Source organism: Chaetura pelagica, unplaced genomic scaffold (assembly GCF_000747805.2).
Source record: "Chaetura pelagica isolate M959 unplaced genomic scaffold, ChaPel_1.0 scaffold166, whole genome shotgun sequence".
Lineage (NCBI taxonomy): Eukaryota > Metazoa > Chordata > Aves > Apodiformes > Apodidae > Chaetura > Chaetura pelagica.
The window spans coordinates 3,114,318-3,128,754 of NW_009953758.1; the positions used below are offsets into that span (position 1 = coordinate 3,114,318).

At 45.2% G+C, this 14,437-nt stretch overlaps 1 protein-coding gene across 1 annotated transcript in view; it reads right to left on the bottom strand.

The window, feature by feature from the left end:
• Positions 1-969: 969 nt before the first annotated feature.
• The window catches only part of ZSWIM8 (zinc finger, SWIM-type containing 8), a 61,697-nt gene continuing 48,229 nt past the window's right edge, over positions 970-14,437 (bottom strand). Inside the window, exons 18-28 of the mRNA XM_010000763.1 lie at positions 13,172-13,403; positions 12,247-12,399; positions 11,254-11,476; positions 10,775-11,064; positions 9,806-10,029; positions 9,045-9,527; positions 8,293-8,461; positions 5,896-6,069; positions 4,368-4,487; positions 3,258-3,436; positions 970-2,006 (exon numbers count right to left, since the gene is read on the bottom strand). Coding sequence (XP_009999065.1) covers positions 1,803-2,006; positions 3,258-3,436; positions 4,368-4,487; positions 5,896-6,069; positions 8,293-8,461; positions 9,045-9,527; positions 9,806-10,029; positions 10,775-11,064; positions 11,254-11,476; positions 12,247-12,399; positions 13,172-13,403 — 2,451 coding nt within the window. The 3' untranslated portion in view covers positions 970-1,802. The remainder of the gene's footprint in view (positions 2,007-3,257; positions 3,437-4,367; positions 4,488-5,895; positions 6,070-8,292; positions 8,462-9,044; positions 9,528-9,805; positions 10,030-10,774; positions 11,065-11,253; positions 11,477-12,246; positions 12,400-13,171; positions 13,404-14,437) is intronic.

The window sequence follows — 14,437 nt, forward strand, 5'->3', positions numbered from 1 at the left end:
ACTTAACACATTCTTACCAACATCAGCATTTATAATTAGCATATAACCAGACACCTATGGAGGAATACAAGGGGCTGTAAGGAGATCTTTAAATAGTTACTGTTGCACAATCAGAAGAAGGTCAGTCATGCTCTCTGACCTGTGCAGTACATTACTAAGTCAAATCAAAGGAGCTTGTTCATCTGTTTTGCCCTGTGCCTATGAGTTACTTTCTTTAGAAGTATCGCTTAAAATATCAAATACAAACAGGCACATATTTCTAGCTTGTAGAAAGTAAAAGCTTCCCATTGTCATTTGCTAAATTCAAGTACGAATCAAAATACATTACTTTTGAGAAAGTGCATTCTTAACATCCATCAATCCTCTGACTTCCCACTTCAAAAGCCCTGAAATTTACAGGCTTGTATGCTTACAAATGGCAGCAGCCTTTTAAATCTCCTTCACATACAAATAAAAGCTTTCTGAAATTAATTTTCTGCAATGCTGTCCCTATTGGGTATCTTGCACAGTTGACCAAACATCTCTCTAAATGCACAGGAGCAGACCACTAGCCTCCTTTAACAATTACATCAAGGGTAAGCAGCACTGTTTCACCTGATACTCTAGAAATACAAAGTTCTGCATTAACACACAGTCTCACTGGTGCAAGAGCAGAAAAGGAACATGGTGGCTAGCAGAAGTGTAGGCAGAACATCCCAGGCTTACCACCAGCTCCCCTGACACCCATCAGTGACCCAGTCCACAGGTTCCTCAGCCTTTGCAGAGGCATGTCACACACAGAGCTGTACCAGGCAAGAAAGCTTTGGCTCACAGCTTGTGTGAAAGCTCTGGCCACCTGCCTTGTGCTGGACTGCTGTTCCCCAAGGCAGGACTGCTAACTACCAGAGCTCAAAGGAGCTCCCACTGACAACACAACTGGTCAGCTCCATCAGGCTGTCAACATCAGAGAGAAGAGAGCCAGCCTAAGAAAACGAGTGTTTAATCAGGAAACGAGAAGAGACAAGGGATAAGAAAGTGATTACAGGACAGTAATACCCCAGCCAAAATAAACGATTGTACAACTCAGAACAATCAGGATCAAAACATCCAATGAGCCAGCAGTGTCCAGTGAGGAACACTCCTGAGAAAGAGTCCAAGCACTCTGGCAGTCTCCAGGCAGCTCAGCACAGTCATGGACTCTGACTGCCCAAGCTCCAGCCTCTGCAAGTCTCCGCCCTCAGCAGCTGCTGCAGAAAGCTGCAGAGGTGGCCCTGGCCCTGCTACTCCAGACTCAGCTTCTCTCAACAGGAGGTGCTGAAAGGAATGGAGAACTGGCTGTGCACAGCAGTCTCAGCCTCTCCCGACAGGAGATGGTGTGTGGAGTAAGAGAAACCCATATAAGCAAAAAAAAAAAAAAAAAAAAATTACGTATTTAAAAATGCCAAAATAAATATTTAAAGACAGAATCCCCCACCCCTCTAACATGTGCGCAATCACACTGCAAACTGCTCGCAGGACAGCCTTCAGGGGCCCAGGGAAAAAAGCAGTGACTACACCACAGGGCAGCCATCTCAACTTCCTTCTCATTTCCTGACGCTTCTGAAGCCTGCAGCCCACTGGCAAGGAGGAGGAAGAGCGAGCAAAGCAGAGCGCCAACACGCAACAGTGCTGGAGAGGAATGTCATAGTATAAATACATCAGATCAGTGGTTTCCAACAAGTTAAAACAAAAATTAAAAAAAGACACCAGAGAGGAGGATGGTGTAAATGGAACTACAACTATGAGGGGCAAAGGGTTGTATGTCCGTGTAGCTCTGTCTGCTGTCACGGCGAGAAGGTGGTCATTTCCAGAGAGACCCTTTGCCACAGCTCCTTTGTCTGCTTGCTGCGCTTTAGGTTCTGGAGAATATCATTAAACTGCATCATGCCCATGGGAGTCAGGCAGAAGGCGCTTCTGGCGCTGCGGATGGCATTCACAAAGTCATCGTAGTAAGCTGGAGTGAGATGGATCAGCCGATGGTGGATATACTGGATGGGAACAGGAAAAGAGCCTTAAGGTATTTGCTCACCACCCTCATGCTGGTGACACTCAGAGGAGGACTCAAGAGCTCCCAGGCCAATACGTCACATGGTCCTGTCACCCCAGACAGGTTCCAAGACTCACAAGGCTCTGACAGGACAGCAAGCTCCCAAGACAGCAATGATATTTCTTACTCATAACATGGCCAAGGTGAGTGTCCCCTCAGAGCACCAAAATCCACCCCACATCACCAGCAGGTGTTCCCTCCTTCACAAACACCAAACTGCACCACAGCACAGCGCAAAACAGCCAGCTAGCACTCTACCCCATCACCCACCAGCATGTAACCCTCATACCATTAATTCTGCAGGTTCACTGGGCATATCTTTTACTAAAGGGTATGGAAGAAGTAAGCCTTACACTAAGTTCCTGCAAAATATCTCTAAGGCTTAGCACTGTCATTTCCAACAGCTTCTCAATCAAGGCCCCAAAAGTGCCGGTCCAGCTTTTGAGAAATATATTTCCCCAATATAGCTCAGAAAAATAGTTTTAGTGAACAAGCAGTAACTTCTTAAAAATACCACTTAGGCAATAGGACAGCTAGTCCAACCCAGACAGTATGGCTACAGAATCACCCTTCTGGCCATTTATTCAAGAGAAGAAGATACGTTTGGGGTGTCTTGTTTACACTGTTTTAAGGAACAGGCAGCTCTAATACTCCAGCTGGCTCACTGAAACACACTTGTCCTCGTTTCAATAAATCCTGAGCTATCTCATCTGTACTAATAGCTGACCAAGCCACTTCCCCTATTAGTGCCAGCACTGGCACATCAGACAGCCATGCTAGAGCTTCATGACAAGTGGAAGACAGTCTGCAAACAAGGAAAGAAAAAAGAGAAAGGCTAGGACAGGAGGTGGGCAGAGGGCTTGAAAACATAGCAAAGAAAAAGTACAGAAGTTAAAAGGCACAGGTAACATTTGGAGAAAGAATGAGGACAAAGAACAGAACCACCCCATCCTTTACGGTAAGCACAGGAGGTGAGAGGCCTTGGAAGATGCAGTACAATGAGGTCCTTTGTATGCAGCCTCCATACAGACAAGTGATGCTTATTCTAGTCCATGCTGAGGGAGCGGGATGCACCAGGCAATGGAACAGTTCAGCTATCAGTGACCAAGGCCTCTTCCCCTCTGCACAAACACACACACACACGGAGCTACCTCCAAGGCAGCTTTGACAGGCAAGACAGGCCGCACATTACCTGTATGTAGGCCTGCTGGCACCTCTGCACCAGCTGGTGGAAGGCTGGGGTACGCAGGTGGTTGTGCACATGGGCAGGGTTGAGCCTCTGTAGAGCTTCCATGATGATCTCCTGAAGCACAAAAGGGCTCAGCACCCCCTTGGCTGCACCAACGCAAAACTGATACACATAGTTTACACCTGCACAGGAAGGAAAAATTAGAACAATGTTAAGGTAAGAGAGACAGAAGAAATCAACTACTTCCAGCAAGAACCTGGATTTGGGGCACCTTCTTCTCCATGTAATGTACCCTTCAGCAGGCTTGGGGACCATAGTCTAGCAAACTCATGGGGACAAGAAATCATTCTCATTTATTCTGATAAATTCATTAGGTCGGAGACCAGGTACCACCTCAGTCACAGTTCACCTGTCTTTGAAGGGGATATGAAAGAAAACCAATGTGGCAAGGTAACTAGAGAGGCAAGGATACACTACACCTCCTCCCACTGCTTCGTGCCTGCCCATGTAGGAAGCACCTGCAGCCCCAGCACTCAGGTCTTAGCAAGGCTGGAGAAACAGTCAAGCCCACTGCTGCCTATCATGCAGCTCCCCCAGCAGCAGTAGAAGCCATGCCAATAGACAGGCTGTTTGTAGAGGTGTTTTTTTAAAAGTTCTTACTGCTGATGAAATAACTAAGAAAAAAAAAAGAGCTGACAAAAAAGATCCAAGAGCAAAGTGAAGTAAAATAAAAAGAACAATTGGTGGTTTGAGTGCCCGTTGCTATACAAGGTCTTCACAGAAGGTGTAAATATATATAAGAAAGAGGAATGACTACAAGGTACTGGAAAGGGAAAAGTTGTTATAGAATGGAAAAGATACAAGCTTTGAGTCCTGTCCAACCTCACGCACTTTATCCGGTGCCTCAAAATTCAACAGCATGCCTACAGAACCCAGAAATGGGACAACTGCCAGGATGAAAGAGCAGGAGGGATCTTCTGGAACATTCTCAGAAATTGAATCAGATGTCAGGTTCACCCAATCTTTGAATTTTCACTCTTTAGAGAGCTTTTCCCCACCATAGTTCAAATCCCAGCAAGTGGATTTCTGCTGAAATACTGCTCTGAGCCTTACCTAATTTTGCAGCTAACCCAAGGAGCCACTTTACATCCTCTGTGTAGGGTGGGCTGCGCGAGAAGTTGTTGGGATGGTCATTGTGAGCTCTTCGGCCAAGCATCTCCAGAGCCAGCATGCCTGTGAGAAAGGGGCAGCCAGAGTCAAGCAGGACTTCTGACCTGTAAGGCTTAGTCTAGCACTTCACTCACTGCAACACAACCTGGTTGACCTGCCCTTCAACAGCAGAAAATTCCCTAGCTGCAAAGAGTCCAGAGCAAAACAAAAGTCCCATCTTGGAGTTTGTCAACACAGTAAGTATCTGTAAAAACATCCAGATCTGCTACTCTAGGCTGGGAAATCTGCACAGCCATCACACCTCACTAGAGCTGCAAAGAGACACTCCACTAGCATCTACAACAGGGTCAAGCAAATAGCTCCAAAGGCTGCACTACAAAAGATGTCCTGAAATCAAAACATTTGCTCCAAATTTTGCAACAAAAAAGCTACCCTAATCAGCTTACTCAGCTGCAAAGACAACAGGCCAACACTGAGCTGTAGCATCATCAATCTGCAAACATTTCACTTACTCATTACAATTTTTCATGCAAATCCTCCCATTTAAAAAGTTTTAAAATAACAACAGGAACTGTGTCTTGATCTGCCAGACCCTCTTCCCCACTTCTCCATTAGTCAGGCTATCAAACGCCTTTCGTGGCTTATAACTTACCACTGCATGTTTCCAATGACATCTGTACCACTCTCTGGCTAACAAGTACTTTCTTCTCTAGCTTTCAACAAAAAAAGAAAAAACCTCAAGCAACCTCTAGACAGCCTTCTTTCCATTTTCCTGCTGTTTCTCCTTATTTGCTGCCCTGCACTGGCTTTGCTTATCTTAGAGGCTTCCTTCCCACCCCTCCATGTATCCACTTGATCAGACCATGACTATGTAGAAGTAAGATACTGCAATCTAAGCTCAATCAGAAAACCCAAGACTGATAGACTTGTACCAATGGCAGTTCAGGCAGAGACTAAGGAACACTAATTACTTACCCACTCTCCACAACATGTAACTTTCCTCCATGTCAGTCTTCAACAACACAGCTGGAAAGGCACAGGGGATATTCCTGTGTGCCTCTGAAGACTCAACTGATATTACTACACTACGAGTGTGCCTTCATCATCCATGAGCAACAGGAGCTGAACTCCATGTTTTTCACACAGTCACACAACTTGCACAACCACATCCTCAGAGCCCTGTCCAGACTCCTTTATATACACCTGCTGATAGGCAAGACTCTTCCCAGCAATAACGCACTTAGCTTTCTCTTCTGTTCTGATGGCTTTCAATAGCAACTGTTCAACCTTCTATTGCTCGGTCTCAATTTTTAGCCTCGGTGTATTATCATGAACTGGCTTTCCCCATGTAACTAAGATGTCATAATCCCCCACAGGTGCAGTAGCAAATTGCTAAATGACAGTGAAAACGTGCAGCCCTACCCTGAATCCCTCTCGAGGGGGCCACAGAAACCCACTTGGCCATCCTTACCAACTCGGTATGCGGAGTGGAGGTAGTGCAGACCCTGGGGGCTCACAGGCTGACTGTGCTGCTCATCCTCGGCAGGAAAACCCCCTGTAACAAGGGAGTTGGGCTGTGAGGACAAAGTTGTCAAGGAAGACCCCTGAATCGCTGGGAACGTTGATCCTGCATGGACACTTCCTACTGAAGAGAGCAAAACAGCAGCATTAGGACCCACCACCAGCCTAAACAATGTTTTTTTTGGGCCATCATTTCCCTCACCTGACAGTTCCCTGTCAATGTAGTGTTCTGCTCTCCTAAACAGAACAATACAGCAATCAAAAACCACAGACTTGCAACTGAAACACAATGGGCTAGGAATATCTCTATTTTGTTTGCAAGCAGGGCCTGAAGGGGCTGAGCTGCATGCTTGACCATCTCTTTTGCAGTATACCCTGAACATACATGAGCCATATTTTACATGTAAATTCATGTGTTGACTGAAAGGTCTTTGCTATTATTAAATGACATGTCTGGTTCTGATTTCTTGTCCTCAAAAACAAGCATGTGCATGTCTACATCTGATGAGAAACTGCTGAGGAAAATCACTGAGCAGGGGACAGTATTAAGTGACTCAAAGATCAAGTCCAACATTGTCAGGTTTCTTCATTTCTGCTGTAAGACAGCTAAGACTCCACCCAGCCACCACATGGGAAGACTAGCCTCCAATCCATCCTTGGAAAGAACAGCCATTGCATATGCTGGCAGTAGATACCAACAGTAAAAACAGCAAGGAAACTTGAGAAGCTCCATCACCTTCAGACACTTAACTAGTATAGGCAAAGTCAACCACCTACGATTGTACAGACAAGCCAGTAAGCTGTACTCTGACAAGGGACTCAAGTTTACCTAATGTTCCCTCTCAAGAAAGGTACGGAGAGGAAAGAGCAACGTTTGCCTGAGAATTCCAAGGCAGAGGTGCCATTAGGTGTGTGCACATTTTTACCCTTACTTCACAGCTTCTCTGTGGTGCTACCACACCAGCGTAGGCAATGTTTCAAGCTCCTGTTTCTCCTCTTCCCCTGCCACATCCAGCCTTTTTTAAAAAAGGTTTACTAGTGAATAGTTGAATACCTGAGCACCATGTGCCTCACAGGAAAGATCGGTCTGGCCTTCTCAACCAAGCAGACACACAGTGCCAAACAACCCACAAAACGAGGCAAAATCCATCCTGCATTTGAAGCCTGGCCAAGGAGAATAACGTGCAAGAATGAGCTGAATCGTTGCCAGAGCTCAAGCATCATCACGTGATTGTGTACTCCAGGAACAGTATTTTAAGAACTGAAAACAAAGTTTAAACAACTTATAAACAATGGCAACTGGAAAGGGTGGAGTTGTTTTTTCCTTTTAAGTGCTCAAGGATGCGTTAGAAGTTCTGGAAGATTCATAACTCTTTGGAGGAATACAAAAATTGTTTCTCACAATTAAGAGTCACAGCAGCAGCCCGGGACTTGGACTGTCAGCAAAGGATGCTCTTCAGATCCTGAAACCTTCAGGACTATTCTAATTGATTTTGCAGTGGCTTTTTGGCATGAAAATGCAAGATAAAAATAACAGAAAATATTCTCTTGATAATCTGGATATGACAGAGACCAACAAAGCTCTTAAGTGTTTTCCCATGTACCAGTTTTCCAGAACCTGGTGAGTTGTGAAGTATGAATAAAAAAATGTACAAACAGGCAAACACCACAGCCTCTCCCATCAGGGGATAACAGAACCTGGGACAGCCGTGACCCACTGGTGCAAAACCCCATGGCAATGGGAGCACAATCACAATTCAGTCCACATCTGCTGTTCCAGTGCTGCACACTACTTGATGGGTCTTCACCTCCACTCTAGCTGCAACACAACATGCAAGCAATCCTTCAGATTGCCATTGACATCATCCTGCCAAAACATCTGTACATTTTATACAAGTTCCAAGTTTTGGGCACTGGCTGCCTCCAATCCCTTTGGGCAGGAAAGACATCTGTTCATGCTACTGTAAGCAGAAGTCTGCTTGCTTGCTGCACTCTGTTCATCTGACCCAAAGTAATCACAAGAGCCTGCTTAAGATCATCTATGCTCTTGTTGCCTTGAGGAGAGGGGGAATAAAGCTCTAAGTTTTATGTCAGAAAGGCCAGAAGGGCTCCAAACACACTTTAGTCTGAGAGGGCAAAATAATCTCATACTGGAAATTAAGAAATTAAAGCTCCACTAGCTGAATCAGCCCCTATCATGAGTCCCCGTACACCCGAGCATGCACACCTTTAGGCTGGGGTAGATTTGGTCAGAACTTTTCAGTGCAAGAACCCTAGTTCCACCTGTGGTTAAAGAGGCACAGTAAACAAGTCTATGCTATGCACAGCCCAGGGCTGTAACACTTACTTGCTACATTGGAAGACAGTGACAGTCCTGTCTCACTGTGATAGGGATGCACCGCAATCTGCGTCATGGATGGGACTGGCACACCAGGGAACGACACTGCTGTAGCTGCCAGTGATGGTGTTGTTACCGAATACGGGTACTGTGCTCCTATGAATGCTGGATGGACACCCTAAAATAGAACATAATTAACAGTCCCATCTACTTTGTCTGACTGTTTAGAAAAACTGCAAAACATGACGCCTCCACACAAACCCCTGAGCATGGGAAGTCCAATCTGACAGTGGGGAGGAAGCACAGGAAGAATCAGCACAGAAACTACATTGCACCACACAATCATTACATGCTCTTGCTCCTCCTCCTTTTAAATCTAATCAGTTTGCAGAAAACCACTCCAAGAACTTTAAAAATACACAGAGGTTAAAATAACTTCTGTTTTTTCTTCTGTAGTCTCTTAATTACTTTGCAAGCTCTCAAGAGAAGCTTCCTGTCCAGTGCCTTCTGAGAAAATAGAGTAATAAAAGTTAAAAACTACTCATGTTTATATTTTATATACTCGAGACTTCACATGCACCCACAGAAGGTTCCCTGTAATACAAGAGCTGAGTAAGTAACTATCACAAATCAGCAAGTAAGAGCAGAAGCTAGATGCCAAGCCACAGCAGGTCTGAATCCCATGCTCTCCCCAGTCTGACATACTCTGAAAGCAGCTTCACAAAGTCACTGTAAATGAACACGACACAGGCAGAACTCACCTGGGGGTACGCTGAGCCAGGCACGGGGAAGACAGCTGGGCGTGGCATGTGCTGGATAGTGTGTCCAATATACTGAGGATTACAGGGGATGTGAGTCTGAAGGGTTGTGTTAGGGTGAAGGCCCTGTGTGTGTGTATGTGCCATTGCTGGCCCCGCCATGGTGTGCTGCTGGTACATGGTTGACCCCACAGAGATTACCGGCATGACGGTTGCTGCCGCGGTTACCGCAGCTGCCACTGTTACAGTGGTTGGCTCAGATGTCACCCGGTTGTCTGTCAACCCACGTGCTGCTTCAGAAGCAGCCCGTGTACCACTGGCACTGCAGCCAGTGGCACCTTCTCTCTGGGCTGGGGTCCCACCAACAGTCTGTTCATAAAGCCAGTACCACTGGTGAGCTACTTCAAAGAGGACTTCTGGGTACACGCCACCTCCTTTGGCTGCCTCTTCTACTGCCATACAGGCCTTTTCCAGCATCAAATTGTCCTGGGACAGTGGAAGAAAAGCAGAAGTGAAGAACAGAAAACCAGAAACACAACAGACAAATCTACAACAGGAGAAAAGACACTCTTAAATAACTCATGCTATTGGAACCAGACAGATCACAACTATGCAACAGAACAATCACAGCTACTCATTAAAAATAAAGAGAAATCCACAGAACTAGGATTAAGGCTGTTCAGTAGCACAGAACAGCCAATCTCACAGCACGACCTTGAGCCTGGAAATGAGCTTGTGCTAGCCAGACCCCATCTGATGCTCACCTGTTCCTTACACTGCACCAGAGCCCTCTGGATCTCATTTGGGTTCAGGGCATGGGCATGGGGCAGGCAGCTGAGTGCCAGTTCAGCAGCTGCCCGCACCATGTTGGAATCCCTGGCCCGTGAAGCTCTGTCTGCCAATGATGCCACCTCTGGGGGAGTCAGATGTCCATCCCAACACTCCACCAAGATATTCAAGGCTGCACTACCAATCTCCATGGCCTGCCCTAAGAGGAAAAGAGAAGACTCTCACACCACTGTATGTCCAGCATAATTCCAGTCAGCCTTCCCTCGACAGGAGGTGCACTCCCCTCTGCCTTTAGGAACAGTAACAGAGCCCAGTTCCTCCCCTTTGGCTTCAAGTCAAATTCAGGCTCTTCCTTCCTAAACACAGGAGAGGCAAGATGCCTCAACAAGCAAGCAGTGAGCTACAGCACCATTATTAAAGTTAAGGTAAATATGCATTTGAAACTGACAAGAACTTGCTACAGTTGATTTTAGTACCCACAAACCACAGCCTGGACTGTCCATCTATTTCTATTGTGTCAGGAACAGAGGCATTTACAAGGGCATTTTTCATCAGGCTCCAGGAGCCACATGGATAGAAAGCAGGTCTAGGTGCAAACAGAAGGAGGAGGAAAGCGAAATGCTGAACACAGCCAAGACAGTGTTGAGACTTGACATGTATGTCGCTTCAGCCAACCTCTGAAGGAGCAGTTAAGACCAGTCTCTGTGTGAGAAGTGGTGTATAGCTCTGAAGTACAATCAAGAAGAAACAGGTTGCAATAACTTTCTAGGCCAAAACAAGCACCACTCTGTAAAATCACAGGTGCTCAGCTTGTACTGCCAGTTGTGCCAGGAGCTTACATTGGCTTCCACAGCACATCAGCATCACCATTTTGGAGCATAAGCTCATCTCCCTCCCCTTCTTCCTGCCCAAAAGCAAGCTTCCCAATAAAGCTTTGCTGTAACCTGTGATCCAAGAGACATGAGAGGAGTAAGTCCGAGAGAGCCAGTTGGGAGACACGAAGTTGTGCAGCCCTAGTGCATACAGCCCAATCTCGAAGGCGCAGAGGTGAAGGTTGCGGTGTGGTCCCTGGTGCCCACCACTGGAGGAAGGGTGGGTGAAGATGGAGGTACTGCTGTTTCCACCTGCTTTGATAAGGACTGTCTTGGCCAATTCAAAGTAGAAATGAGCAGCTGCCTCTGAGGGCTGGTTTGGGACATGAGGAGCATGGCTCTCCAGCCGCCTTCCTTTATACCTAGAAGAAAAAGACAGAGGAACCCTCAGACAGCAACAAGTACTCCAAGTTCACTAGCTGGGATGCAGAGTTCCTGTCTTTAGGGTCCAGAAGAAACAAAGCAAACAGTTCCAAGGAAGTACTTCCTGGTGCACATGTGCCAGACATCAGGCCTAGCAGTTGCCTCCATGTATTGGTATTATTCATTACCTGCCAACTTCCACAGTCTTTGCACGGGCTCCCCCACTGGCTCTCCTACTGCCACTGGAAGAGGAAGATCCCAGTGAATCACTTGAAGAACTGCTGATGCTGTCACTGTCCTGTCCTCTGCCCCAGGATGTTGTTGCCCAACCCCCACGTAGCGGACGCCGACTGAGTGTTGGAGAACTGTCAGAAGTGGTTTCAGGAGCACTGCTGTCAATACTAGCCATGCCTGTAACATCAGAACCAACACAGTAATGTCACCAAGATTGGTAAATGCAATGTGGGTAGGTAAACTTCTACTCACATCACCTATAGTCCCAACTATTGTTCCACATCAAGTTAGCCTTACAGCTGCCAGGCATTCTACTTTGCAAATCAAGAGAGATTAAATTAGTCAGTGTGGCCATAGATATCAGGGTGCATTTTGCAGTTCTCAGATTAAAAAGCAGAAAAGCCCCAAAACAATGTATTTTTATTTCCCCCTTCACACCATCCCAGCCTCTCACTCAATTTGCCAAACTTTTTGGCAGAGTGTATCAACAAGAAGTAAATACACATACAAAGTCAAGTTCCCCAGATTGTATGAGTATGAAGAAAACCCTTCGGTATATGCTGTATAGTTTACACAAAGGTTCTTCTCATTCTTATAACCCTTTCAAGAGAACTGTAGAGGCAGCAGCTCCTCTGTATTTGTCTCTGGACCCATGAGCACAGTGCTCTGCTCCCAGAGTCCAGCAGTCATTCAGCTCCAGAAATCTAATCCATCATCCAGAAAACACCTGGTGTCAGAAAAGTATGGCAGCTTGGCATACAAGCTGCATACAAGGCACAGGGCAGGAAACCTGTGGACCAAAACCTATTTCTCCATGCCAAACACTTCAGAAACAATCAACTGCTTCTGTAGTTCAGGAAAGGCTAACAAGTGCAAGGGAATTGCTGAAAATCCAGCAAGACTGCCTTGTACAGCACTAGATGCTGTATGTAGAAGTCAGTTTCTACCTGTGTGTTTCTTCTTCTGCCTGACAGGTGAACCCCAGCATCTCCCATTGTATCCACCTCGGTTTCCAAGGGCCAGACGACTGGGGACCTTTCCCTCTTGTTTCAAGACAGTGGCCTCCGTAGCTGGCTCACAGGGTGACCTCTGAGAACTCTCTGCATAAACAGACAGTGACAAGGTAAGCATTCTGATTTGTTTCTCTATCTCTGAAACCAGATGTGGCCACTTAGAAGACATAAAAATTGAAAGATGCAGGATTTTTATAAAATAAGTGGTATTTATGACCAGGATTATCTCCATTTTCTTTCAGTGTTAAACATATAATCTAGTATCAGGCCAATAACATTTAATCTTAACTCCTCAAAATTCATAACAATAGAAAATTTTTTAGAATAAAAACCCTCCAGCAATCCTAACCTTATTGCAGTAATCCTCAGCTAGTATTGATCTCTTTGGGAAGAGTTAAGAGAGTATCTGCTTTCCACCAAATGCTGCTGTATGTGATGTTTGCCACCAAAGTGGAGGAGCAGCTTGAAGAAAACCACGTTTATCTCTAATGCCCTTCAGCAGTCTTAAGTTTTTTATCTTGCATTAAGGTACCTGACTCAGCGTATAACCTTTTGAAATCTTGCACCTCTGTGATGCAAACCAAAAAGATGGAGCTACAGGAGCTTTATGTTAGCTGGTTATACAAGCAGCTCAAGATAGGAAAACCTGAAAATTAGCTTGAGTTTCTGTGCAATAAGAATGTGTACAGAAACAGATCCAGCCAAACAGATAAAGGGGGAATGACATTCTAGTAATCATCAAGCAACCACATGGTAATATAATCACTGTGACAACCACCCAAACAGGCAAAAATGTACAGTACTGGTTTTGCAGTGATAACAGAAGGGTGTCAGCATAGCCCTTAAAAACACCTCTTACCCTGTGCACTCTTGTCCACGAAGTTCTCAGGACTGCTCTGGACTGCAGTGCTTACAGAAGCTTGCTGTGTGACAGAAGTCCCTGGAAGCTGCTGGATAGCTGCAGTGGACTGGGCAGCATGTTTGGAGGGAGATTTTTGATTTGCTACTGTTGGCTTGCTGGATGAGTAAAAGGAACTCAGAGTCTGTGGTTTATGAGTTTGACTCTCTCTGTCCAGGAGTTTGTCCAAAATCTTTAACAGGAAGGGAAAAAAAAAAAAAAAAAAAAAAAAAAGAAAAAAAAAGGGTTACAAGTTTGTAAGGAATGTAACATATTTTTCCATTTTCCACTGCAACTTTTAAAAGCAGCAGCATTTTGTTCATGGGTTTCTTTTCACTGAAAACGTTACTTAAAAGTGTGAAAAAAAAGAAGAGCTTAGCAGAAGGGTAAGAATAGGCATTACAGTTAAGACAGAGGGAAAAGTGTCCAATCAGCTTCCCGGTGGACAAACTCCATTTGTTGGAGAAAATAAGAAAATGCTTATTTTCTAAAAAGCAGGCATCATCTTCCTGCACTGAAGATCAGCAATGCACAGTTGAGAGCCACATGGTCTGTATTACCGAAGAAGCACAGATTCACTGGGAATACCTCCATTTTCAGTTCAAATTACCACTGTCTTCACTTGAAACTAACTAACCAACAAACACCCAAAATTAACTATAAAGTAGTATTTCTTGTAAATCAAGGACAGAATGGAGGACTCTGTATTTAGTTCTGCCAGTCATTATATGTTCTTGTTTAAGTCACCAAAATTCTGTGCTCATCATTCAAAAAAATTCTGTGACACCACCACTGAGAACCTGGTAAAGCCACTAGAGAATCTGCCTTCTACCAGCCTACAATAACACTTCTTTGTCCTTATCTATTACATCATTAGGGAACAATGCATGACCACATTTTATGGGTTCATTCATTTCTATTTGTCATTCTCCACATGAAGTAAACACTATGCAAGTGACAGAGAATTTATGACTGATATCACCCTGTCCCTATTATTCCCTGGTGAAGAGTACAGCAAAAAGGGCTTCTCTTTTAGGAGACAGAAAGACAGGAGTAATATTTTTTGCTGGAAACAAAGGCTTTGCTAGATATACTGTTCTGCAAGCCAACATCCCTGCAGCAAAAGAGAATCAATCCCCAGAGCACACACACAGTGCACACTAAAAATGCCTGGGACAAAGGACTTGTTTTAGCAGGTATGCAAATGCAGGTCCCAACTGGACTTTA